The 26,906-nt window shown below is 45.1% G+C and overlaps 3 protein-coding genes across 4 annotated transcripts in view; 1 reads left to right on the forward strand and 2 right to left on the reverse strand.

Annotated features, from left to right (window-relative positions):
- Positions 1-608: 608 nt before the first annotated feature.
- Positions 609-4,057, reverse strand: LOC119396656 (dynein light chain Tctex-type 1). 2 transcript variants are annotated; one of them, XM_037663948.2, is made up of 5 exons: positions 3,849-4,057; positions 3,693-3,734; positions 3,310-3,433; positions 2,636-2,713; positions 609-932 (listed from the first exon to the last, which is right to left on the reverse strand). In XM_037663948.2, the coding sequence occupies exons 1-5, from the start codon at positions 3,852-3,854 to the stop codon at positions 862-864; spliced, it is 321 nt and encodes a 106-aa protein (XP_037519876.1). In that variant the 5' UTR covers positions 3,855-4,057; the 3' UTR covers positions 609-861. The 2 variants fall into 2 exon arrangements, with proteins under 2 accessions (XP_037519876.1, XP_037519875.1); XM_037663947.1 differs by lacking the exon at positions 3,849-4,057 and having other exon boundaries at positions 3,693-3,752.
- A 47-nt stretch (positions 4,058-4,104) lies between these two features.
- Positions 4,105-5,546, forward strand: LOC119396658 (mitochondrial pyruvate carrier 1). Its single transcript, XM_049417183.1, is given in 5 exon segments — positions 4,105-4,430; positions 4,653-4,668; positions 4,768-4,848; positions 5,409-5,482; positions 5,484-5,546. Coding segments are annotated over 5 exon segments (306 nt in total). The 5' UTR covers positions 4,105-4,358.
- Positions 5,547-6,362: 816 nt separating this feature from the next.
- LOC119396654 (exportin-4-like) overlaps positions 6,363-26,906 on the reverse strand; it is a 49,970-nt gene continuing 29,426 nt past the window's right edge. Inside the window, 11 exon segments of the mRNA XM_037663945.2 lie at positions 6,363-6,768; positions 6,771-6,840; positions 9,354-9,564; positions 11,011-11,141; positions 11,822-12,060; positions 12,974-13,251; positions 14,856-15,104; positions 16,173-16,342; positions 22,616-22,705; positions 22,809-22,968; positions 23,967-24,138. Of these exon segments, the coding sequence (XP_037519873.1) occupies positions 6,647-6,768; positions 6,771-6,840; positions 9,354-9,564; positions 11,011-11,141; positions 11,822-12,060; positions 12,974-13,251; positions 14,856-15,104; positions 16,173-16,342; positions 22,616-22,705; positions 22,809-22,968; positions 23,967-24,138 (1,892 nt within the window). The 3' untranslated portion in view covers positions 6,363-6,646.

Raw genomic sequence — 26,906 nt, forward strand, 5'->3', positions numbered from 1 at the left:
CGTCAGGACTAATGCAGTGGTCACATTTTTCGCAAAAATGTGACCACCGCATTAGTCCTGACGATGCGGTGATCCTGGAACAGGAAAGCTGTTGGCGCCGGCGGCTTCTCCTCGAGTCGTGGCATATACAGAATACAGCGGAAAACATCAACCGCACCACGGGAACCTTGCCCCCCCCTCTATTGTCAAGGCTTGCGGCAACTGTCGGCAAGAAAGCGCATATAAGCGCCGTGCACCTCGGGCCATCTCACCCCTGAAGAAGAAGCCGGTCAGGCTTCGAAACGTCGGGTTTTTTAAAATAAACCTTCTCGTTGGAGTTTCCCCTTTTGCCTTTAATGAATATAAAGGCGCCATTTCACTTTACATGTGTATTTGCATTCTTATTGCTAATTATCAGCCATATTCCCATAACATAAACGTAAATAGAATTGAAGAACACATTACTAACTTAAATTCAGTCTGCCATTAAAGGATACTCTGCTTCCCCATGCATTTATTGACTGAGTATTTCATGGCGTTCACTTTTGGCTAGTCCACGCCTATCCTTGCTATCGAGTCCACCACATTGTGGCCATCATTAGGAAAGGTAAGGGGTAATAAGGCATAAATGTAATAAATACATGGTATTTATTTCATCAGCTATCATTCACAAACAAGTGAGCTTTAAAAAGCCCAACAACGAGCATCCAGCAGCAAGCTTTCGTTCAGCGGAAGTAAAAAATATTGGTCGGCAACTTCCACAAAACTAGCGTAGGCGACCTTTTCTTGTTTTTTAATGCATGCAGCACACAGTACTGAAAGGTTTAGTTTCCAGGCCCATGGAATGCACACATACTGTCACAGGACAGACATAGGAAGTCCTCATATGGCCAAGCCAAACACAGATACAATGCAATACATCGTCTTGTTCTCCCAACGTACAGTGCAGCTTCCTGAAACGCAATAGTAGATAACATATTGTGATTCACAACAGATATGTGCTCAAACTATTTTAGAGCTGTTGCTACAAAAACAGCCCCTCAATACTACTGGGAGGCATCTCTAATTATTATTCGTAATAACTATATTCATTTATTGTTCTTTTCAACCTCTATCATCAGTTCATACAAGGCTGCATGCCCGTTATGTTCTTTAATAATGATATGGCCACGAAGCACAGCATAGTAGAAGTCTCTACATTAATTTTTACCACCACAGATCTTTTAATGAACATCTAAGTACACTAGCATTCTTCCATCTTGCCCTCACTGAAGTGTAGCTGCCATGGTCAAGAAATACCTGTGGCCTCAGGCATGTACTCCTGTTATCACATCAATTACTCACTTGATGGGACATGCCAGGCTAATATATATTCTAAGAAAAATTCTTCCAAATATGGCCCTGGTGTGGGTCATGTATAAAATCAATCACCAATGAAAAGAAATCACTAAAACAGAGCACACCAAATGATGACTAGTGGCTGATCAAGCAATGTGTCTAGTGCAAGTTATATGTAGGGGGGGGTCAGAGCTCCAGCAAGCTACAATATGAATCTCTGACTTATAACCACGTGTTTCTTTCTGAGAAATAAATAAAAACATTCATGAATTCATTGTTTCATCTTTCTGTGCAATGACTGTAGATGCGAATGTGAAGACATGTGCAAGCTATCTGTTTTTCAAATGACAGAGCCACACATGTGTTCATGAGATGTACACAGTTCTCCGTTTTTATGTGAAGTGCCTTTAGATGTCGTTATCTAGCAGATACAAAACTCATACACTTAACGAAATGTGGCTCTTATAAGACACTGCAGTATCTCCTAACAAGTGAGAAGAGAGTTTAATTATATGGCATAGGCCACATGATGATGTCTTTGTACTATCGCATTTTCTGTTCATACACTGAACGGTATCGAGCTGTTGCACAGATTCAAGCATGCTTGAGACAACACTGATTGAGCAATGCCCCATGTCATTTTAAGTGCACCTGACATTTGTCCTGATATACACGCCCGAGCTTTGACTGCTCAACTGGCCTACAATGCAGGACAGTTCCAGCCTTGAGCGAAGACTGAAACTGCCCATGTGATAGGCCTTCACCAGTGTTGGTAATTTCAGTTTCTAAATTTGGCAAGTTTTAATTTTATTCACTTCAACAGCAGCTTTGCCTTTTTGAAGTTTTAGCGACTTTTCTTTTTACATAAGCCAATAAACGGATCTCATGAAATTCATATGTTACTGCTTGCAAAGACAAACCAAAGCACCTATTTATAAGCTATCTGGGTGCATCAAAATTTCCTTTGCTGGAAAAACGCAACTTCGAGATCTAGCGCCGTTTGAGATCAGGTGTTCCTTATCTTTTACACATACGGACCATTAGCTCATCACTGCAGGAGGTAATTCAGAGTTCCAGTTCGTAAAATAATAAGCAAGAATATTAAGAAAAAGGCTCACAGCTTCCAGCTGACCTTTCAACTAAATACTAAGTGTTTTGGACCGCACCCTGATGATGTTGTTTAAAAAAAGCTGCTTCCCACCGAATAAAAATACCCATCAATGGCACGGGCACTGCCTGCTACACGTACTTTCGGAGCATCTAATAGCTTTGCATGAGATCCCACAAGGTGCTGTATGAATTAAATTGGCTGTCTCACCGTCAGTGGTGTTGTCCCAGTAGCAAGAGGTTGCTGTGTGAAGACCAGCACCATTCTTTTCCATGATAACACATGTCACTGAACATAAAAAAAAGGAAGGCATGAAATCTTTGTTGTTTTTTTGTGTGTGTGCATGATGATCTTCAAAAATTTGTGAGGAATGAAAGTGCAATGTGGTCTATTGAATGTTAGGTATGTTCACGGTTATGCAACGTATTCATTTTTGGTGCTCTTTGCTCAATACCCGGTCCTTACACCAGAAACTGTCACATCATCATCATTCTTTTCATTAACTGACACGACATATAGAAGCACATAATCGTCTGGACAAAAAACTAAAGATTGAACAGACTTGAATTAAAGGTGAACCAGTTTTTTCAGCTAGTTGGTTAGGAGCAGTTAATTGTACCACAGATGAGGACAAAAACCATCGCCCAATAAACGAATGGTGAGCCATGCACTTGTATTTAAAATAATATCAGCAGGTCTCGTTTTTAACAACTGAACTTTTTGACAAACACCACATGTAATGATAGAAGTGTCATTCAGCTTGCTTCCATTGGTAATAAATATCCAACATCCGCGCTTAGCTTATTCTGAACTACACTATGGTAGCTACGTGTGAGCACAGCACATGATATTCAATTTACGCTCAAATGTAAATGGACCACTACCTATGTACTTGAATGGCTTGTTCATTTTTGTTAGTTGGCCCAGTATGTGCTCCACAGTAGTGTTCGTCCACTGGGGCACTTTGCTGTGCTGGTAAACGTTTCCACCAATTATAGTCTCCATCGCCTGGAACACAAAACACGTATTCATCACAATCGCGAAGGTTGTCAAAACAGCTTTACTCGCCTATTAAGGACAGCGAAATGCTGGCTACGAACAAACTGCGGTAACTTACATCAAGACCTCATTGCACACAGGCAACATTTCATAATCAAAAATGTAAAGAAGCTCCGCCACTAATTCATTACCAATACGTTCAATTCAGCACGACAGTGAGTCAAACGGGTGCGCAATCTCTTCAGGATATTCAGGAAACTTCACATACCTCCTTGATTATGGCGCTGACTTCGTCTACTACGAATGTACCCTGCAAGATTAAATACATGCTCTAGAAAAGATATGCATCTCCAATGCAGCACGTAACCATCGATTACGACAATCAGAAACTTGGCCCGTGGCAGGCGAACCCACGCACACATACCTCCATTGTCGAATAAATAGAGATGGTCAGTTTGTATCCTTGAGAGTACGCTACTTATCTGGCTATGTGGGTCCCTGTCACTGTGGTGGAATCAATGAGGCAAATAAACAAGGACGTAACATTAAACAAATTTCTACAAGGGAGGGCAAGCTTGTAGACCGCTGCTTTCGCGGACAACAAAGCCAAAAGCCAAAGTTCGGCTCGAACTGGATTGCAACTGGACTTCGACTTGGCTAATTTATGCCGTTTCGGCCTCAAATTACGCTTGCGTAGTGTCGTAGTAGCTGCAGCGGTCTGCTTGCAGCAAAGACCTTTGATTATCACTGCGAAATATATTATACGAACGTAGTGTACGCCCCAGTGGACTATTTCCCTTCAAGGTACCCACGATCGGGCGGAACCGAAGAGATTATTTTATTGTTTAATCGCTAGTCCCTCCTATTCTGAAGAGCTCTCATTCTACCCAAAGAGAAACTTCCCCGAACCTGATATTCTACGACATTGAAAGAAATGTCTCGATACGCTAGTCAATTTGTAAAGCAGCTGGGAAGCAAGGAGTTCAGAGACTACCTGTGCAGGCAAGCTGAATATTTTGTACTCTTAAGAGCGTGCACTTTTAGGTACTAAAGCGTTTCGTTTCTTTTGTACATGCATTCCGCGGCGCGCGCTTTCCTGATCTGTGCCATCTCATCTGACCTTGTAGTACTGTGAGTTTCCGAACCGTTTACCTGTTATTTCGCTCGTGCGGCGCAAGTTCAATGTTATTAAGTTTATCATTTTGTCTTTTTCCTTCTCTACCTGCAGCATTTCTGGGGACCTGGTATGTAGTGGTTTCACATCATTCATTCAATCTGTAAGCGCGTGTCAGTACTGCCTACCTAATGTTGTTTTTTTCCGTCTTTTTTTTTTGCCCGAGTAGTTGCTAACTGGGGAATTCCCCTGGCTGCGATAGCGGATATCAAGAAGGACCCAAGCATTATTAGCGGCAAGATGACTACGGGTGAGTTAAGTACAACTTTCTCTTCTACTGCTCTCTGCGAGAATTCAGCGTATAAAAATCACAAATAAATTAACGTAAGCAGAAGCTTCGCGTGTTCGTTAGTATGCAGTCGCCGTTGACAATAGCAGAGTTTCATATCTCCTTGCCAAACGCTTGCCGAATCTTCTAAATTACGCATGAAAATATTTACGTGCACATTTTTCCTGGAGACGTTCCTTAAACGCCGCAGGCAAGTAGCGCTGTTTTATCACCAAAGCAAGCATTTTTACTCGTAGCTGGAAGTGGTGTGCACACAACCTTTAGTGTATGTCATATAATTTTAGACGTGAACGCACTGTTTAAATGCAAGTCAACATACATTGTTTGGTCACAGCCATAAAATCTGGATGCATGCATGACTCGGAAACATTAAACAGAATCATCAACACCACAATTTTAAGGTCAACTTTGTTTTTAACTGCCAGGCTCAGGCAAGGGAACAAATTGACATCTAGCATATGGAGTTAGCCAACAGCGGCTGATAAATTCTTGAACTAAGTTATTCATTTCTTCTTTTCCAGCATTGTGCATATACTCCCTGCTATTTATGAGATTTGCGCTGAAAGTGCAGCCCAGAAACATGCTCCTTTTTGCCTTGCCACTTCACAAATGAGGCTGCTCAAATTGTCCAAGGATGTCGGCTTATCAAACATGAGTAAGTATTTTTGTGCCTCCATTCAGTGCAACACAAAAAAAAGTTTGCAATGTTCTAAATGAATCGTGCTACACTGTAGATGAAAAGAACTAAATGCAATAAAAGAGTGCTGAAAGCATTGATGCAAGTCTTGAGACGTCCGCTACGGCTTTACTATGCGAGCCTGAATGTGCAGTTATTGCCGGCACTTTCCTAGAACGTGGGTTGACTAACAAGGGTTGGAGACCTTTAATTTTTTTAATTAGTCCTTCACGCACCCCCTCCCCAACTTGTTTCTTGTCAATAAATTGTACACATCTCCTCATACTGCATCTGGACAAGGGTCTTCCTGTTGCTCAAATTCCGTCAAAGATAAATGCAAAAAATAATAAAGGCCTCAGCTTTAGCAACTACTGTAATACCTTGGTACTTTTCTATAGAGCAAGCTGCTGCAAAGGGAAAAAGTGGCTATATACATAAATGGAAAACACCTCCTTTTTCAAGTAATCACAAATCCAAGAAAATTTTGCATCTTAAGCTGTTTCATTGAAGAACAGAGTATCCAACTGCCTTTTGATCATAACTTACAACAGTTTGGAGTAACAGTCTGGGGCGCTCATGACCGAGTTGCAGAGTTTAGCAATGTGTCGATTCTGCTGTACTCTTTTTAGTTTTGTATTGCATTAACTAACATTAAAGCAGTAACAGTATTCTACGGCCCTGCAAATTGCCATTAGAACAAAAAAAAGAAAAATGTTTCTTGTGATCAATGCGAATCAAACATAGTAGTATGCAGCAAGACAAAATGGCTCTGCATGTTTAATCAATTGATAAAGTGAAAGTTTCAATTCTTCTTTCAGGTACTTAACAAGCCCCCAGAAGTAGGCCAATACACTTAGCGCTGTCTTCCACAATTAGGAGCAATAAAAGTAACCCAAGGAGAGTGAAGGTGTGGCATGTACAGAGAAATGACGTCACGTCGGAGACCGGAGATTACAGTTGTAGAGAAATAAAGGCATTTTACTCGTTCCAGATGTGAGTGCATCATTTTCTATCGCAAGAATGAAGAGAGCGCTGGATGGAGGGATGATCGAGGACAGGGCAGTGATAAGTTATCGAGAGACGTCATTTGACGCACAGGAATCCCCGAACTTCCGTGACAAAAGCCTCGAACGAGTCCCTGAAGCGAAGTCGGTTGGGTCGTTCGGGGGTCAGGGGTTGTGCTCGAGTGAGAGTCTGCAGGGATTGGCAAGCCGCTGCCCAACTGCGGCATCCTGCTGGCTTGCCACGAGAGCTTGGGCAAGCTGCACAAAGCTTTCCTGCGAAAAATCAAAGCCACGGTGATGGATCAGTGAAGCTCGTCATGTCCCAAGGAAAGACATTTAAAGGGGCACTAAACAGAAAAACAATTTTTCACACAGTGTATTCAGTGGTGGGAAACCTGCGCCAATTGCGCCAATCTGCGCCAACTGGCAATTGCTGCTCCAAAAGGGTCTTTTTTGCCTAATTTGCGCCATTGCTGCGCCACAACGTGGTTTTCGGAACCGAAACTGATGTTTCGTGGACAGCGCGCTTCGTGAGTGGATGTACGTCGTGGTCGCCATCTTGAGCTGCTGCATTTGTTAATGGCACCACTAGCGTCACAGCCGCCGTGACAGCCAACGCAATCCAATTCAATATCAGTGGCAATGGTACAGCTGGTACAGCAGCACTAGCACCCTAGCTACCCTAGCAGCTCTGCAACCGCGCCGCAACCTTAGCTTTCTGCATGCGATGCGCACTCCTCGATGCTGATACTCTAGCGGTCCTGGCAGCGGACGGAGGTGCGTTTGTGTTGTCGCCTAATAAAAGCGTGCAGTATGGTTACGACATGTAGAGCTACACTTGCTGTGCTATACGCATGCGTTTATCGTAATGGCGTGAGTGTAGCGTGGTTTCTGTGTGCACGATCCACAACGATCAACTCCACAACAGCGAGCTGCTTTCGTTTCTACAAAGCGGTGCGCGTGTGAACACGGTCTGGCACAATGAGCAGCAACGATCGGGGGCTAAATGCGTGCAGTAGGCTTAAAGCAGAGCAACGCGACAGGCATGCCCGAGAAGTTAGGTGAATATACTTATTGCGACAGGGTTGTCAGCGATACGTCATACTGGCGCGGTCGTCGGTGGCCGCCACCTCACATTCGTTCTTTCCCTATGCTTGCATCGCTGCAATCACGCGGAAGTAGGAATCATTTATCGACCGATTTCCGCACTTCTCGAAAAGGCGGAAGACACTGTGGCGTCAGCAAGTTCAGCGGCGCAGTAAACTTTTATTGTGTAAAACGTTATCACGGCACGCAGTGTAACTATGTGTGTGTGTGTGTGTGTGTGTGTCCATCGGGTATCCCAGCTAACTTGTGCCAAGGGTTAAAAAATGCAATATATTAGAGGCAGTTGAGTGAAATCATTTACATATTGCTGACAGCCACCTTGCGCACTACAGATATTTTTATTGTTTTGTAAATAATTTGTTAATTAGGATTATTTATCTCAATTGCTAAATGTTGACTTTAGGCAAGAAGTGGGATTTGCAAAGTTTGAGGACGTCTTCACAAACCCCCATTGCATTATTTGCGAGAAAGAACGTCTCACGTGTACCATTTCTTCCGAGCTGCAAAGAAGCCCGAGAAATACTAAAAAACAAAAACACGTGACTAGCGCTTTCGCGCGCCGCGATTGTGCTGCTCTCAGCCGTGGTTTGAGCGAACGAAATCAGCTGCGGCCGCGACTCGCCGGCTTCGTCACAGCTAGTTGCAGCGGTAGGCCGATAAGTTGGCGGTCGTTTCTTGGCCCGTGTCAGCCAGTTGGCGCACGTGACGGTGCAAGTTTTAGCGAGCGCGGGCCATGCAACAACCACCAACTTATCGGCCTACCGCTACAACGGAGCTGGCAAGTCGCGACCGCAGCTGATTTCAAACCACGGCTATGGTGGCTACCACGGCTGAGAGCAGCACAATCACGGCGCGCGAGTGCGCTAGTCACGTGGAACTTTTTTTTTTGTATTTCGCGGGCTTTCTTTGCATCTTGGCTAAATTTCTAGGCTAAATTGGCTAATTCTAGGCAGCTTGACTAAATCCTAGGCAAAATTTTATTTCTCTCTGTGTTTCATGAAAAGTCCGTGCCTGCTCCAAACACAGGAGTTGCTGCTCCAAAAGCAGATTTTGCCTGCTCCAACACCACTCTTACCGTGAGACGACGCTTGGTAAGCGAGAAAACACGAAAAAAGAAAGTGCGGGTGGCAACGCCACTTCAAAATTCCCGCAGCAAACGTCGTGACGTCTTAGATTTTGACGGCATCTACTAGGTCATATGTAGTTCCCAATTGGTAAAAATGAAGCGCATTGTCCTTTGAGGGAGCCATAGACTTACCATACCAAGTCTTAGGAAATTTCGTTGAGCCAATGTCACCAAAATACGAAAAATATGCTTTGAAATCCTGACGTGGCGCGCGGAGATTTCGTCGCAAATTTTAAAACGAAACTTTCACCTTGATTTTCTCCTCTATTAATAAACATATGATGGTGAAATTAACAACAGTTAGAGTTCTCAGAGTACAATTTAGCAGTCTAAACTGATCCATTGTTTCACTTTAGTATCCCTTGCGATCATGGAGCCAAATCATGATGCGCAGATCGCGACTGTCTTAATCCCAGTAGTCTTATAGTGATCAAATGTGACCGCGTAGCAAGTCCTGCTCCAGATCAAGCCTAATCCTGATTGGCCCTGATCCCATGTGACACCGGTATAAGACAGCTTTGCTGTAAAAGGCAGTGTGGTGTGGTGTACCCACCTGGAAGCAGCAGAGGAGAGCGAACAGCGCGCTGCCAGCCACAAGAGTGAGCTCGGCGTCCAGCGGCTGTAGTAGCACCATCTCTAGGAGCAGCTGCAGGAACGGCTCGATGGCACGTCCTGCTGGGCTAGTCTGGAGACCCTGTCGGTGAACCTCCAGTGCTAGCACAGACACCACGTCCAGGCAAAGGCCGGACACTTCAGGAGAGTAGCTGTGCAGTGAGAGCGACGCCAGTGAGCAAAGGGACCGCAACTTCTCCTGAAGATACAGTAGACTCCCGTGTTATTAGGCTGGGCGTGCAAACACGGACAGAACAGAGAAGTCAGGACAACACAAATGCGGCATTTGTGTTGTCCTGACGTCTCTCTTGTGTCCGTGTTTGCACATCCAGTCTTTAAACATGAATCCCTACCAACTAGCTCAGCTTTCTGTTGTTCTATGTAGACTCTTGTTAAAGAGAGCCTGAAGGGACGAGAAAAAGATATGTTCGATTTAACAGGACTTTCATTTACTGAGAGGTGAACAGGGGTGCAGAATTGAAGTATGAAACCAATCATGTAAGAGGCAGTTATTCCATTTAAGCAGTAATTCCGTTACAGAGATTTCCATTTACTGAAACCTACCATACGTCTGGAATGCAGGACATGGCTTAAGATGTTGCACTGGTGAGCTCAAAATCATCAGTTCAATCCCCATTGCGGTGGCCGCATTTTAAGGGGATCAAAACGCAGAAGCACTCGTGTACAGTGTTTAAGATTGAGATGCTGACGATGAAATCCCGGCATCTGAATCCATTTACGGTAAAACTTCATTGATATATTTCGCTTATGTTTTCCCCGACTCTTCTACTCTTAGCAGCTAGATTAGCAGCTTCCCATTTTTTTATTGTTATTGCCATTCCCAACTGTTATGTCCGAAAACCACAATGGCACATGTTTTGACTGCTACATGTAAACGCTGAAAACGGCCACAGCACCTGCTGTGGGCAGCTTGGAAGCACAGCAGAATTTCTTTTAAGCGGAACCTGAATGCTCTGAGAATATGTTCTTAACAGAGTTTCATTTGCTGAAAGAAGATCTATAGGCGTTCGGCAGCCACATACAAAACCATTCAAATTGGCGGCAGTTGTTCTGTATAGGCAGAAATTCCTGTCAAGCCATTTCCATTTACCGAGATTCTACTGTAAACTGGCAAGGCCTAGTGACAATTTCGACACCCAATCTGGCAATTAGAGGCACGGATCCTATAGTAACCACTCTTCCACTGCTGACTGGCCACATCGCTGTGAGGCTGGTGCAGGTCGCTACCAAACCGGCTCCTATACCCATTCTGAGAACAGCAAGCAAAACTTCCCATTTGCAAACAATGCTGCCATTGCATGACACCCTGAGAATGGCACACAGTCAGCTGCCATGCACTAATAGGGATGAGACATTTTGATAGCACGCAGAACGACCAGCTTTGGGAAAGTGCTCATGAAGCAAGCTTGTCAAATGATAAAAGCGCCGACCAGAAGCAACGAAGTCAACTGAATAAAAGTGATCATAGCTGTGTTACTCTACACAAGTTTAAGCACAGGTTGAAGCTTCGGCAAGTAGTGGTAAGCCTGCCCCATGCATGGCCCACATCCTGTAAAGAAAATGTGCAAGCCACCAACCTTGTCAGTCCCACTCGAATTGACCCTAGTAGTGCCTGGAGTAAACCCTCGGGCATCTGGCACACTTTGTCGGGATGCAGTTCACTAAGCAGAGCGACCAGCTTGAAGTATTGCACACACAGTGTCGGGAACTGCAAGGTTGAAACGAGCCGCACATTAAACACTGAGCCAGTCCAGCGGAGCAGATCAATCCTTAAAGTGTATATCTGTGCATTGCTTTGGCAGAAGAAGCCTACCTATAAAGCTGAAAAGTAGCGAAAGCAAAGGTTTGTACAACAAAACAGTGGCGCACCGAAGGGGGAGGAGTGGAGTTCAGGGGTTATAACCCCCCCCCCCCCCCAAGAGGCCGATCTAACCCCCCGTCACTGCCCCACTGTCCTTTTCGCTGAGAATTCAACGCATACACCTTCAAGGGTTCTGTTGATGTCACTGCTATTTAGGAGGTAGCTTCAGCTCGAGTTTTCCTGAGTGACTCCGAAAACATGTTGTATTCACTCATTCACTCCTAAACTGAAGGGGGGCAAACTGCATGCTATGATTATTTGGCATTTTATATGCTGTTGGATTCCTCCAGCTGAAGCAAGGAAATGGATATTAGGCAATGTGCCTGCTTCCCCTAGCCCTCCCCTGCAATCCCATGATCTTGTCAAAATCTATTTTTACTCGCGCAAATACAGCAAGGACGAAGTGAACACGCAGCTTGAGCACTCACATGATATCTTCTCTACCTCGCTACATGACCATGAAACATGGAGATCCAAGGCTACAGTCCCGCAAACAACACCAATCAATTTCTGCAAAAAAGACTCGCCTGCAGTAGCTGAGCGTTGAGCAGGGGCATGAGAAGCCGCAAGCCTTCTACAGCAATGCCAGGGGCAGGCACTTCAAATCGTGTAGCAGTTTCATCGGTAGCAGTGCTGTTGGCAGCTCCCCTAATCTGTGCACCCATGTACATGAAGTCCTTAGAGAGGAGCTCTGTTAATAGCTCAAGCAGCTCCCCCAATTCGCGAACGTGGCTATCCTCGGCAGTTGCTTCTGTTGTGAACAAGCCTGTGAGAAAGTGAAGCCATATAAGGGCAAAGATGTTAAATGCAGTGATGCATGGCAACAATGTAACAGGATCAGCACAAAGACACAGCGAAATGACAAATTGGTTTCTGTTCAGTAATTTCAAAGCCAACGCGTAAATTTAAAGCTGTTCATAGGTCTTGCAGCAGGGCTGATCTAGCTGAAGAGAACAAAGGGTCGCTCTCAACATTTTGGCCTTTGGAATACTGGTTCCTTCTGACAAAGCGTTGTATTTTAAAGGGGCCCTGCAAAACTTTTTCAGCTTGGTCAGAAAACGCTGCCGATCGGAAGTCGAGGCTCTTGAAAACATGCGAGCCAAACATTATAGTGCAGCACGCGACCTGGAATTTACAATTAATTCTCAAAGTCAGCTAGAAATCATTCCCTCTTCTCTTGACAAATGATGCCATATACATGTACTGAAAATGACCGCGTTATAAGCACAAAGTTTGCGAGCATTGCCTGATTTGAGCATCGTGAGCTGCATAGTTACCATGGGCGCCGCGGGATGTCGCCATGCGCCCACACGTGCACGGTCACACTGAGAGTAAGCAGCACATTCGAATAAAAAAGAAAAGAGGGTGCTCAAGTCACGATGCGCGCTGACGAAGGGACACATCCTGCCCCCTTGTCATCTCCCCTCCTGCATAGCTTTCAGCATGCTCACTAGTACGAAAGCAGAGAGAAAGTGCTTGAAGCATATGGCAAATCCCTGTAACTCCACTCATACTTGACGAATTCTAAAATTTTTTCTGGCAGTCGATTTGTGAGGTAATAAGCCCCAGAACTTGATTTTTAATGGCCATGTTCAATTGAGGCAGCTTCTCGGTAGACAGAAGTACTGTTCAGCACTTAAAAAAAAGAGAGAGAAACACGAGATAAAACGAGGCAGCACCTGAGCTGTGCTCGGCAAAGTGGCGCACGAGTTCCAAGCAACAGTGGCAGAGCTGTGTGGCATCGTTTGGCCCCACAAAGCACAGCATCCGGCGGGCCGCTGCTCGAAACAATTGCGTGGTGGCAGTTATCAGGGTGGCCTCAGAACGCAGCACAGCAACGATGGAAGACAGCCGAACCAGCAGGGGCAGCAGCATGGGCCGAATGGTGTCCAGGTTGCTGGGTGTGGTGCCCTCGGCGACACCGCACAGGCTCTCCAAGAGGTCAAGCGCTTTGCTCCTACAAGTGGAAGGGCACCGCAGCTGTAGGCATTGTGCAACCTCATGCACTCAACAAGGGATGAAGTGCGCAGAAGTGCAAACGAAAGGGCATTTACTGCACTTTCGGCAAAGTAGCAAAGTAAGCCAGCGCGGGTGAAGTTTCACTAACAGAGGCACATTTGATGGCATCTGTATAACAGTCCTGTGGAGCTCCCCATAAGGCACATGAAATCAACTATGCATTGTCAATCCGAAATCAAAAAGAAGGAAAAGAGTCCCTCTCGCATCGGAGGCACCACACCGTCAGGTGGAACGAGTGTAAAAAACACTCACACCTTCTTGTGCACCACCCTGAAATTATGCCGACCTATGCGTGGCGCATACCACCATGATAAGTAGGATTACAGAGGGCCCGTGAGCCATAAGGAAAAGACAATTCTAGGGGATGCGAGAGTGTCACACATCTCCGCAGTGTATGCAAGCAAATGCATACCTGCCGACTGATTAGCCTTAAAATGAACATGTTAGTAATGTGCATTTTTAAAAGTTCATTATGACCAAACACCTCTGGTGGTATACATACACACTCAATCTACAGTGATTTACGTTAAGATGTGGCACACAATAGCAAATTAGAAACAGCTGAAACAGCAGACACTTAAGAACCACACATTGTTTTTAGATTAGAAGAAATATTTTCATGCCAATGCTGTTGTCGCTCTTGTTTGCTTAGAAACTTATCTGAATGCATGAACATGTTCGAAGCAGGTGGCCTTCTGGTATAATATGGAACATTGTGTGGCCTCAAATGGTAGCTTGGGTGCCCTCACAATTTTATTTCTTACAGGCATATTTTGCGACATTGCACCTCCACATAGTTTTTACACCTCTGAAAAGTTTTGCAAATATAATCTTTTTCTCAAGACATTTTACGCAACATTGATAAAATCTTAGAATGGGCTCAAATTCATAACAACAGCCAAAATCGGGGGAGCTGGCGGCCATGCAAATGTGCCAAACACTGTGTCAGCAATATAGTGAGAAGGTCATCAAAAATTAAGTGACATTTTTATCACCTGGACACAACTTTGCCTCTGTGGAAGATTTCTTTCTGCGGTAGCAATTACACGAACACATGAAGCTAATCACCTAAACAGAACTGCTTTGCCATTATCAATGTCCCTGCGCTTGAGATGTTCATTGCTTTCTTCTCGTAATGTGGTCCGCTAGCCTCCTCGTTATCTCAGATGGTAGAGCGACTCCCTGGAAAGGCATTGATCCCGGCTTCAAATCCCAGGTGAGAACAATTTTCTTTCAACTGCAAAGCCTGTTTTCTGAGAAAGCCATATGGGCTTCATCGTAGCTTTGTGCTACAAATGAGTCCACGATAATTTTTACCTTTTGTGTTTCTTCAAGCTACGCTCAGGTGCGACAGCCACAGGCTAGTAGGAACTAGTAGTATTAACGTAAATCACTGAAGAAGCTGTGATGCTTGGAAATCTACAGCTCAAAGTGTTGGGACCTTCATTTAAACACATACATACACAAAGAAAAGATAAGAACTGCCATGCTGCATACATTAAACTTATTCATGCAACTGCTGCAACAAGAGAAGCCACTCACTTTTGCGGCTCAGTGAAACGGCAGCGAGTCTGAACACAAGACTCGAAGAACTCGTCAAAGCGAGTTTTGAGGGGCCCCAGGAGGGCCTCCCAAAGTCGGGGCGCCTCAGGCAATCTGTTGGCAGTGCATGCAATGACCAGGGCCTTAAGCAGTGCCCGATGAGAGCCTGGTGCGAGAGGACCCAGCTGGCCCTGTGACTGACGCTGCAAAAGGGACAGCAGACTCGGACATGCTGCAGCCCGGTGACCCCTGGGTTGGAAGAGAAGATCATGCTGCATTTACATCACATCCTGCAGACATGGATTCCTCTCTATAAAGAGTAGTGGCATCAGCATGCATAGTAAGACCTGAATTTTATCAACTTTTTATTCACATTGTGCTTTCATTAACTTCGCACACATAAGGCTTAATGCACTGAAAATCTCGAAACAGCCTGAACTCAACGATTCACCCGATTTAACGAACTGTTGAGGAAAAATGCCGTGTATCCTCCAACACTTTGTACATGTGGAATACCAGGCAGCTGTTTAGTAAATGTTGTGTGGTCGCTACGAATACTGCATTGGCCCGGAAGTCCTGGCATTTTTTGTTGCGAACATTTTCCGTGCAAGAGAAAATGCGTTGGCAATCCACTTTATGTTAGTCGACAGAGAATTATGTGAGCTACAATATATTACGTTTGGTTTTTTAATTCTGTTATCTTTCTTTGTTCTTTTCAGTTCGTTAAAAATGGAATTTCTAAACAAACAAGAGCGTTTTCAACACATTCTGCTTTTTGCATTTAGTCGAGGTCCCAAAGCCAAAGACACTGCTTGGGAGATTTGTGAATTGCATGGTGAAGAAGCGATGCCTCTTAGGACGGCCTAACATTGGCTCAAGCACTTCAAAGGTGGCAATTTCGACCTCAAAGACTTGCAATGCACTGGACACCCCACGACTTCTTTAGTTCGATGAGGAGCAACTGAATCTGCTGATTCACGAAGATTCACACCAAACAACGAGGGAATTGGCAGCAATCACAGAATGCTCCAACAGTGCCAGAGAGCGCCAGCTTTCCCTCGTGAGGAACGTGACTATCAAATTGAATCGGAGTCCCATATAGTATATGCAGTACAGGGTTATACTTTTGCATTGCATTTCTAATAGGAACTGTACGATATAGTGGATAATTTGCCACATCCACGTTGAATGTTGCCAGGTTTGATACATCCAAGTTTGAGTGCATCTGAGTGCATCGTAGAGACATGGAGTTGTTGCGCAAGCACAAAAGTAGAAATGAAAACTGAGTTTGCCCCTTCATAAGGGCGTTGAGCCTACCTCTCAACATTGTTGAGGAGCGAAACCATCGCCTGGCAGGTGGACAGGGTCAGCGCAGTCTCACTGTGCCATAACTCCAGGTTGGAGCACAGCTTGCCTAGCACCCAGTCCAGCACGCAAGGGCCAGCCTCCGAGTCCCGCCCGAACGCCGCAACTAATGTTGGGCTCATCTGTACACGAGTTAAGAATTATCACACTGTAAGTTGTCTCTAAAAAATGACCAAAAATAAAAAATTAAGCAGGACTTCCCTGAATGCAAACTGTCCAGGAAATCGATAGCGTTACATGGCAGTCAACATGGTGTTTAGTTTGGTTCAAAGGGGTTTTTCTGGCTTAAGGTGAAATTTTTTTTACTGACTCCCCACATAACACTACACATTAAGAGGAAACAACCAACACTGACATCTCTACATTGGAGGAGAAAGCAAAGATCAAAACCAGAGACCAAAGTCCTAAACACAGTGTGTATGTTTGGGTGCAAAGAAAAGTCAATTTTACCAAAACATGTGGCACAGCAAGAGACAATAAAGCAATGAAAGCAACATGAACAAATGTGACACTTCCAGTTGACTTACTCCCGGAAGAGCACATACCATAAATACAGAAGTATGGGACACATGAGCCAGCTGCGATCTACAACAGGCACAACAGGTACTCAACCACAGTTCTGTAAAATATTGTGCACCTTGCTGAATATATTACTGAATCTTCAGCAAACAAGCCACATCCACATCCAGCAAACGAGCCACATCCAAGCCACTCCATGCCTGTTCAAACATTCACATGTGATCCAAGGCACATTCTCTGTTTTCGACATGAACTGCCAGTTTTAACCTTCAGTTACGCTAACAGAATTCTGGTTAGCAGCACACTTGCGCATAAGTGAAATCATGTGCGAAGCTAGAGCAGCCTGACATGCAGTAAACATGCATTAAAATGAAACAAACATAAGATTTGTGAAATTTGTCAGCAGATCAGTGCAACACAGCTGTACTGAAGCTGCCAGAAACTGCTGATCTTATTATAGATGTCCACTTTTAGCGTCTGTCAGCTATATGAGGCCAGGACAGTTATTTGTTGGCTCCATTTCAATGCCTAATGTAAAAACATGAACAGCATGAACAAGAACAAAGAAGACAGGAAAAGCGCTCAAGTGTTATTTTTCATCCCCCTGTTGATTGTGCACTGTTTACGTTCAGCATAGATTATTAGCTAGTATCATCAGCCACCTTTCTCATTGTAAGCCTACAAGAACACAAAGTGAACTCTCGTCACAAATTTAGTGAGGGAAGTGGCTTTTGGTGTTTTGGAGCATCTTTTGGAGCAGGAAACTATGCTTTTGGAGCAGGAAAAGTTTCCATTCAGAGCAAGAAAGCCAAAGTTGGGAGCAGTAGCCCGTTGCTCACTCACAGGTGCAAGTACTAATATGGTGCACATAAAGCTGAATTATCTTAAAATATATTTGCATTTGCCGTCCATCCCACTTTGCACTGACTGAATTTACAAAAAAATACACACAGAATTAAAGCATTTCAAGAATACTCAAGATGTTCAGAATGCCTCTTCTTTTGCACATGAAAAGTTAACATTAGCAAAGTGAAGAACGATCTAGTGTGCAAGCTGGCTTGCAGGAAATGTAGGGCAGCATCTGTAGTGATGTCAGCATGCTCGCCTTCTTCGTGACCACATCGGAGCGTCTGATGCAACAGTTGGTGAATTCCATTGGCAGATTCGGAGCACTTCCGGTAGCAGTTTTTCTGCTCCATTCGGAGCAAGTCTCTTCCATTGGCGGATTGAGAGTGCTCCCTGTATGTTTCATTGGCAGATCTGGAGCAGCTCCGGCGCCAGATCCACTCCACGGAGCAGCTCTCTCTACTCCGCGAAAAGCGGCGGATTCGACCGGAAGTCGCAAACTCCCCGCGCGTGCGCAGAGCGTGGCGTACCGCGTGTGTGATGAAATGTGCTGTCCGACCGCGCCCGTTGTCTCCGCTGGCGCCCTTGAAGGCCAAAACGGCGCGAACCGCGAGAAATGCTGGGCGCTTGCGAAGCAGATGTGCACTAGCGCCCCCTACCGTTTGCTCTGGCGAGGGCACTTGTGTTCCATTGGCAGATTTCCTTCGGATGCTCTCCACGGAGTGGAGTGCTCCGGCGAAGAGTTCGTCGGCCACTCCGAATCCGCCAATGGAATTCACCAAGTGACACTGGCTCCTGCGTACATGGCCTAGAATCACAATGGCTTTTACGAAGCATAAAGGGAAGCTCTTAATAGTACGCGTGGTGTTACAGTTTTGTTTGTGCAGACATGGTTAGAATTTTCGAAAACCGAAATATACATTTTTGCTGTTTACCACTTACTTTCTTGCTTTTATGAGGTTTTGCAGTTAAACCTGGATATAACGAAATTGCAAAATTCCCGAAAAAATTCATTATAAACAGGTTTTCGTTATATCTAGTTTCAGAATGAAAATTCGGAAACGAAATGCACAAATTAAACACAAGGGGAATTGAAGGCAGAGCTCACCCAAAACATTTATTTTGCTCTATTGCTTGTTTGTGAGGGATGGCCATTCTGAACATTCGTACAACATCAACTCAACGCTGCTCCGTCATCGTCTAGCCGTGGCCTTCAAGATTGGCTCCGGCAACGTGGCAAGCCAATCTTGGAGGCCCACGAATCAGCAGGTGCAAGACGGCAAAGCACGTGACGACAGTAATGAGTCGACCTTCGAAGATCCGTCGTTGTCACCGTGGTCGCGGACAGTTTTCACCAGCACCTAATCCGACATCTCTTCGCTGGTGACCGACACAGTTGTCGGCATTAAAAAAAATCGTAAAAGCTGCACGTCGTCAGGGGCTGCTTCCTGCGCGCGCAGTGAAACCATTCATGTGCGCACGGCGTCGAAAACGAAGAGCAAACTCCATATGGGGCGTGAACTCCAAGCATAACGACACGAAGCAAGGATTTTTTTTTTTAGTGGCGTCACCTGCTGTCACGTTAACGAAGTGCAGTTCAGGGACTACTGCAACAACCGAAGAGTGGCACTGCCAACGCAAAAGCCGATTTTCTTTCTTTTATTTATTTATTACTTCTTTTTTTAAGAAAGCCGGCGCGGTTAGCGCGGTGGCACCTGCGAGCGGCTGGATGAGTTTTGAAGGGAGGGAGGAGGGGGGCACACACATGCCCGCGGCGGCAAGAAAGCCGGCTTGAGGAGCGGCCTTGCCTGCCCGCCTCGCGCACTCCCACACGCACAAACAAGCGCTCCCTCTCGCCTCGCAGTCGCCGGGGCTTCGAGCACACCATGCGTGCCGCCGCCGCTTCGCGCTCTCATCGGTGGGGCAACCACAGAAGATGCGTGTGGCTCCTGCTCGTGCCAAAATGACAAAATTCCGGGCAAGATCCCTAGGTTGAAAATTCGTTATATTAAGGATGTCTCCTGCTGCCACTTTGTTACATAGAGGTCGCAAATGCATGTGCTTCTATCTAGTAACAGCAGGGAATAGAAAAACTTCGTAAATATCGAGGAATTTGTTGTATGGAGGTTCGTTATAGGCAGGTTTAACTGTAGTACATTAGATGCTGACACACCTAGGTGAATGCTTGATTTTGTTGCATGCTGCTTTTACCATTTAAAAAAATACAGCACCAGTCTTGTGTGTCATTTGGCATCACACCAGTTGCTCTTGCAATCATATAAATATACTTCCATGTTTAACATTTTTTTAGTATTATGAGGACCCTTTCAAACATAGTAGCGGCAATGCACTATCCCGAAATCACGCTCGGTTCTGCGCTTGTTTGCTTGCTTCACAGCACGCGGCTGTTTCCATGCAGCACAAGTCAGTAGAAAAAGGTTTGCACAAAGTACTCATGTGGTACATTAGCAACACCTGTATCTATGTCGGCGAGAAGTAGCATTTCTGCAGAGCGTAAACTTGTAAGTTCACTCATGTCAGCCTCGGTATGGGTAGCATGGTGCAAAAAAGATAAAATATAGTCTTTTGGCGCAGCATGTATAAGCATGTCTTTCATCAACCAATTGGCACAGCACCTCTGTCACACAAAGCTACACGGCTGAACGGACTTGCAAACATCATTCCTGTAATAAGGGAAACAAACATTCTTCTCACCAACTTTCCATATACAGTAAAAGCTCGTTAATTCGACACCCGTTAATTCGGAAATTCAGATAATTCGGATGGCTCTATTGGTCCCGGCTAAAGTGCATGTTAATCTACGGGACCAAACCTTCGTTAATTCGTCAGAATTGGGCTCCGCACCGCTTAATTTGGACAAATGCTGACGGCTGCCGCTACACAATAGTGTGGTAAAGCAGCGCTGGCACCACTGGAGCGAAACCGAAACCTGAGTGACATCACCATCGTCATCAACTAGTGGGGGCGATCGCAGCGTCACCGAATGTCGGCATCTTCTTTCTTCGCTCCACTGCGCCTTTGATGCCATTTTCCCTCGTGTTGTGTCGGCACTGTCTCTTCTTGCGGAGTTCTCTTTCTTTTTTCCCGTTGTGAGTGTGTTTACATGTGAGGCCCGAGCATGCGGCAGTAGCTGACGATGGCATCGACGAGGTGTCAGCTGAGTCCACCGACGATGACTGCCCGACCTTCAATGCTGTCCTTCCCACAGATATGACCCTTCAGGACTACATCGCGATTGATGATTGTGTCGCCACGACTGGTCTCCTGCCCGATCAAGAAATTATTAATGGTGTCGCGACCTCATCGCACCTCACGGGAAGTCTCAGAGGCGCTTTTGATATTAGAGGACATTTGCCTGAGCACTTCCGATAGTTTGCGTGCTGTTGGCCATTTGGAAGAGTTAAGAAAAATTGTAATGTCAGCCGGAATCTGCGTGAAAACGCAGACGACCATTACAAAATACTTCAGCAAATAAAGGTACAGTCGAGCCCGACTATATCGAACCCGTTTATATCAAATTATCCCGTATATCGAACAATTTCTAAACACGGTAAATTTACATTGAGAATATATAGCAAAAGTTACTGTTACATCGAACGAAAATAGCAACGACAACCGATATATCAAACTCCATGTGCCTCAAAAGTGCCCCAGCAAGTTGGCTTTCCCTCGCGGTGGCGGGGAAAACTGCCGGCGCCACCCTAGAAAAAGTGGTTTAGACCCGGTTGTGCACGGGCGAACACCCCCCTGCAAGAAATGATCCTGGCCTGCTCGCAGCGCTTACAGCCAATCAGAGGCCGTCGTGCTTTCTCCGAGGTACAGAGGCGGTAGAAGTGAGCGCCATTTTTTCTTTCTTTATGCTTGTGTGCCTGCTGCTGCCTGTTTTCCTCGAGTCCTCATTCAGCGTGGTCCGTGCTGGTGGTGTTGCCTGTTGGTGCTCTGTGAACCTTCGTGTCGGCAGGGAGCTTAAGATCGACTTGCTCGGAGCTCTTTCTATGTTGAGTAGATCGTGGGCAGATGTCACGAAGGAGACGATCCAGAACTGCTTTAGGCGTGCCGGCTTCCGCATGCCTGGTGATGACACCCCAAATTCCGATGACAGCACTGAAAACACCGCAGGTGTTTCCGCCGAAGTTTGGAGCGAGCTGGCAGAGTTCCCGGGAGCTATCGACGGATCGACATTCGACGAGTTCGTCAGTGCGGACGATGATGTCGCTATCATGGGTGAGCTACAAGATGAGGACTACGTTGCAGACGTCGTGCCGACCACAAGCCAAAGCGACAACCATAAAGGAAATTGACGATGGCCCATTGCCTACATCCTCCGAAGTGATTAGTGCACTTGCGTTGGTCCGGCGCTATTGCGTGAATGTGGAAGGTTGCAGCCTCAGCTGCTCCGACTCGTTGGACAACGTGGAGGCGTGTGCGCTGTCGCAGGCAGCGAAGTCGTTGACACAGAAGAAAATCCAGGACTATTTTGTTCCAAAGTAGGGCACGCAAGTAAGCCACCATATTAATAAAGTACTTTTCTTATTGTTATGTGCCTTTGTGTCAAAATCCTATAGCGGGCCTATATCGAATTATGCCATATATCGAACTAATAAACGTTTTTTGGCGAGTTCGATATACCCGGGTTCGACTGTATGCTTCTCCAACTTGATTTTAATGTTGTTTTTCCTGTTCATTCGTTAATTCGGCATTCGGTTAATTCAGACATTTTTTCCGGTCCCGTGAAATCCGAATTAACGAGCTTTTACTGTATTCCTTTTCTACTTTTAGGAGCTAAAAACACTCCATTTTTTAATTTTTACTATTACTCTTCTATGTTGACTTTTTCTTGACATATAAGCACAAGAGGTAATGTAGACACACTGCTATCTTTACATAACCTTCAATGAATTTCAACTCTCAAAAAAGGAGAATAAAAAGATTTGTGCATATAAACTGTACAGCAAATGCATACAGCCTTCGACTATTCATTCTTAATTAGGTTGGCTTGTGTGTAATACCTGACGAGCAGGTGCTGAGGGCTCCCTCCCCGCGTGCTGTACAAGGTCTCCCAATGCACCCTTAAAGATAATCCGCATGATGCTGCTTTCCTAAGTGGGGGAGGGGAGAAGCGACCGAAGAAAAAAGCGGAGGGGGAGTTGAGTCAGAGAATACTAACTGACCCACATCACCAGAGCACTACCTCTCACCTACCTGCGTGTAGTATGTCTCATTCGGCAGCAGGTAGGTCAGCCCCCAACGATAAAGAAACCACACCAACGTTATGGCCACTTCGGGGCTGAGCTGGGAGCCAAGCCCTGCCTGCAGTGCTGCCCTCTCCACATGGCACAGCTGCAGAACTGCAACGATCAGTCTGCATCGACGAGACGATTGATTAATAACAGGTGTCTAAAAGCAAAACCTCAACAGTGTGATACTGTGAGGTACAGGACGTCTCACTCAGATGTCTGCGCACATCTACCCTTTCCATGCTCAAGATTGGCTCTAGAACAATTCTCACTCACTCCATGTTTGTTACGAGGCAATTTGCAACACTGAAACTCCTTGTGTACAGCTCGAAATGTCTATACAAAAGTTTGTTGCACTAAAATTTTATGACAGTTACTACATCTATACACCAAACAGCATTTTAAATTGGTGTTGCTCAAACAGAGTACGTCTGTTAAATTTCAACCTGGCAGACTGGCACAAGAAGCTGATGTGTTCTTTCAAGTAATGCCAAAGTTTTTAGAAATTTATTAATACTTTGTATATGAAGAAGTCACGAGATAAATTCACATTTATTTGTTCCCGTAATCAATGTAATCGTTATTTTTCACAATCACTCATGTTAAATACACGATCAGAACAAAGAAAATTTAATCAAGCAATGCTTTGTCAATAAGTAGCATGTATGTATCTGAATTTAAAGTCTACCTGCTACTAGTATGTTATTTGGGCAGGAATAGAACTTGATTCACTTTAGAAAAGCATATGGCACGCAGTCATTAAAACATATTGGTTTATTCTGTTTGCCTATGCTGTAATATGGCTGCTGCAAGTGGGAATAAAATCTGCTACTTTCAATATAAGGGAGCATGATCAAGTTGCTGGGCCATTATGTCGGTTGCATGCAAAAAGCACTTCCACTTTTCAGAACTCTGCCACTGATTAAAAAGGCTCTAGATTTTTGTGGCAGAATATTTTTGAGACAGTGTCTTTTAATGCACAACACATTCAGCAACCTTGTTGCAAGGCCCTTTTTGGTCAAAGCGGCCAGCCACAGCACTACTACACCTTTTCACCAGAGATTCAAGGACACCCACACGATCACAACAACAGCCACGACAGCTTCCTGACAAAGATCCGTACCTAACCACTGGGTCCACATTTCCCTGAACAGAAGACACGGCATCGGCCTGGCCTAGTCGCGACAGCAGGGAGAGTGTGGCTGCCGTATCAGCACCAGAGTTCAAGCTGAACTGCGTCACTTCCCTGGGGATTAGCGGGGTCTCGCCATCGCACACTGTTGTCAACAGGTGGCCTGCAGTGTGAACAGTTACCGCTCAGTATACCCCAGGCATGGTACAAATTCACATGTGCAGACTTGCAACCATACTCGCATATACATGTATGCTATAGTCAGTTACAACCTAAGAAAAAAATGCAAGCTCCGCCCCCAGAACTGCGGTGCGCCTGTCCTTCCAACTGTGAAAGACAGTTGTGCTAGCTCGTTTTCTCTCGGACTGTAAGTACTGTTTTATCGGCTAATGTAAATACTACGCATATTGAGAGCTAGAGGTTCGTTGTTGCAACCCAAGACATTACGTTTGGCAGAGCAGTGATGTCGGAATCCCTAACGAAATATACCAGGACGTTCAAGTTTCAGATCTAAAACCTGCAACACAAACGTATCTGTATGAGAAAGTCAACTATCTGAAACACTCGAAAAGTGCTTGACTTCACGAAAATGAGTAAGCGCTGTTGAATGGAGCATTTATGCAAATTCTCTGTAATGAACAGTGACGGCAGTTTGCGGAGCTGACATTTCATTCTTAGGTTGAAACCGACTATAGCCACACTTGCATTTAGCACAAAACCCTGATTTCAGTGTTCCCAAGTAACACAAGTTTGACCGGCTAGGGCAGCAAGAACGCTTAGCTCTCTTGTACCCCCAGGCTGGCTTCTCTGCATGGCACACACATGATGGTGGAAGCTGTTAGTCACGGTTGCACAACTACAAAATGGTGCAGGTGCCCTTACACTAGCACCACATGATGGTGTGGACAACTTCCACGTGAAAAGACCTGGCCACTAGCTCCTTTTCGTCTGCACGACAACGGTGCACAAGACACTGTCCGGTCAAATGCTTCCCGTTGGAAGAATGGCACTGGGATGAGCTACAACAATCACTCAGACGCGCTCTTATTTCAGCATGAGACACTTCACCATGCTCTTTATTTTAGTGTGGCCCTCAATTTGCCAGTGTGTTTTATTGAGCAGCTATTCTTCACTAACGTGTTGGCTATCTGGCGTTACCTAGAAGAAGCGGCAAATGCGCATTTTGTATGTTTGCGTGACTTCTTACCACCTGACCAAAGCAGGTGGACACCTTTGCATTCTACCACCACAATCGTACACCAAACTGGTGACCTTAGGAGGCGAGAACTTTTACATTCAAGTTCACAAAAGCAGGGATTCAACATTTCAGGAACAATGCGGCCTCTAGTTCAGCTCTAACCTCACAGCAGAGACAGTGGTGACAAGTTTTCCAATGCTGCTGTAAAGAAAAATGCGGGTGTTCACAAAAGAACTCAAAGGTAAAAAACAGGGGTTATTCAAGAAAAAAAGACTGCAAACCTACGTTTTCTAAACTACATAATAAGACTATGTTTTTACATAGTCTTATTATGTAAAAACATGCAGCGGCTCTGACATCGCAGGGGCTCTGACATCGCATTTCAAACTTAAATTATGCACTCAACATGAAATCCTAGGTATCCCAGAGAAAGCTGTCAAAATTTGAGGGCATTTAACCCTTTAATGCCTGAATTATGAAAGCGCTGAAGAAAAAAAATTTGTTTTTCGTTTTTCAGCTTTAAATAGCAACCTTAACTTAAATCAGCGGTTGCAATATCCAAAATGCAACGTTAATGCATCCTTTTAGGTATGTCGCGAATTCGCGACAACCGGCACTTAAGCCAATAGTACACTCAAACCTCGTTATAACGAACACGGATATAACGAATTATCGGTTATAACGAAGTAAATGAAGAATAGTCTTGTAATAGCTACAATGTTAGAAATAAACGTTTATAACGAATTTTCGGATATAACGAAGTTATTTTCGTGGCAGATGCGACTTTGTTATAATGAGGTTTGAGTGTAGCTCAATATGTTCAATGCAACGCAAGTATGGCATCACCGCATCAATGAAGCGGATTTCTTCAGGGGGACGTAACTTGGCGTCGTCATTGTTGTTAAATGCAAGTTTCACTTTATTTCCTCCTACCAATCACGTGACATCGTGTCGGCCACCCTGTGTGCCCTAGACTCCGCCGCCCAGTATAGCCGAGTTCTTGGGAACCGACAGAATGACATGAAAGTGAAGGCACCGAGAAATAGATCTAGCTCACCACGATACAGAGCCAGCCCTTTGTTCGCATTTTTCTGCGTCGCAAACAGATTTCTCTGCTGAACGATGTGTTCCGTGAAAGTGTCATAAAACTTCCTTGAAATATTCAATAGGAGCTCGGACATTGTCACATTGAGGATGAGCGGTTTTCCAGTGTGGCACTTCCCGCTGTTCTTGACATTCGTTTTTTTCCACCGCACTGCATGTTTTAGACAGGCACTAGCTTGGCTGGTCTACCACATCTTCGTCTTCATCCTCACTGCTCGATGAAGACACTCGTGCTTGTGCATGAGGATCGACATCGTCGTCTTCGCTGTCATTGAGACAGCTTTAGTCACTTTTATCTTCAGGTGGCAAGCGCATGCGAAGCCTTTTTTTTTTGCATAAAATTAGCGGAAGTCCATCATGAACTTGTCATACCGGCAGTCATCACTGACTGACTCAAATGCCGGATGTCGCGAATTCGCGACATACCACAGAAGCGAGGATTGCGCAGGAAATAACGTACTTCAAAACAACGTGACATGTCGTGTGGAACCTCTTGTATGCGAGCACATCGAAAAAATTTTATATGAGATGGAACTTACGTTCTCGCGCAGAAAACAACGAAGAAATGATAGCTGTTGCACGTGCTTCGCGCTCTCCGGCAACTGACACACAACACTGGGTTCCAGCTA

The sequence above is a fragment of the Rhipicephalus sanguineus genome, chromosome 6 (assembly GCF_013339695.2).
Source record: "Rhipicephalus sanguineus isolate Rsan-2018 chromosome 6, BIME_Rsan_1.4, whole genome shotgun sequence".
Lineage (NCBI taxonomy): Eukaryota > Metazoa > Arthropoda > Arachnida > Ixodida > Ixodidae > Rhipicephalus > Rhipicephalus sanguineus.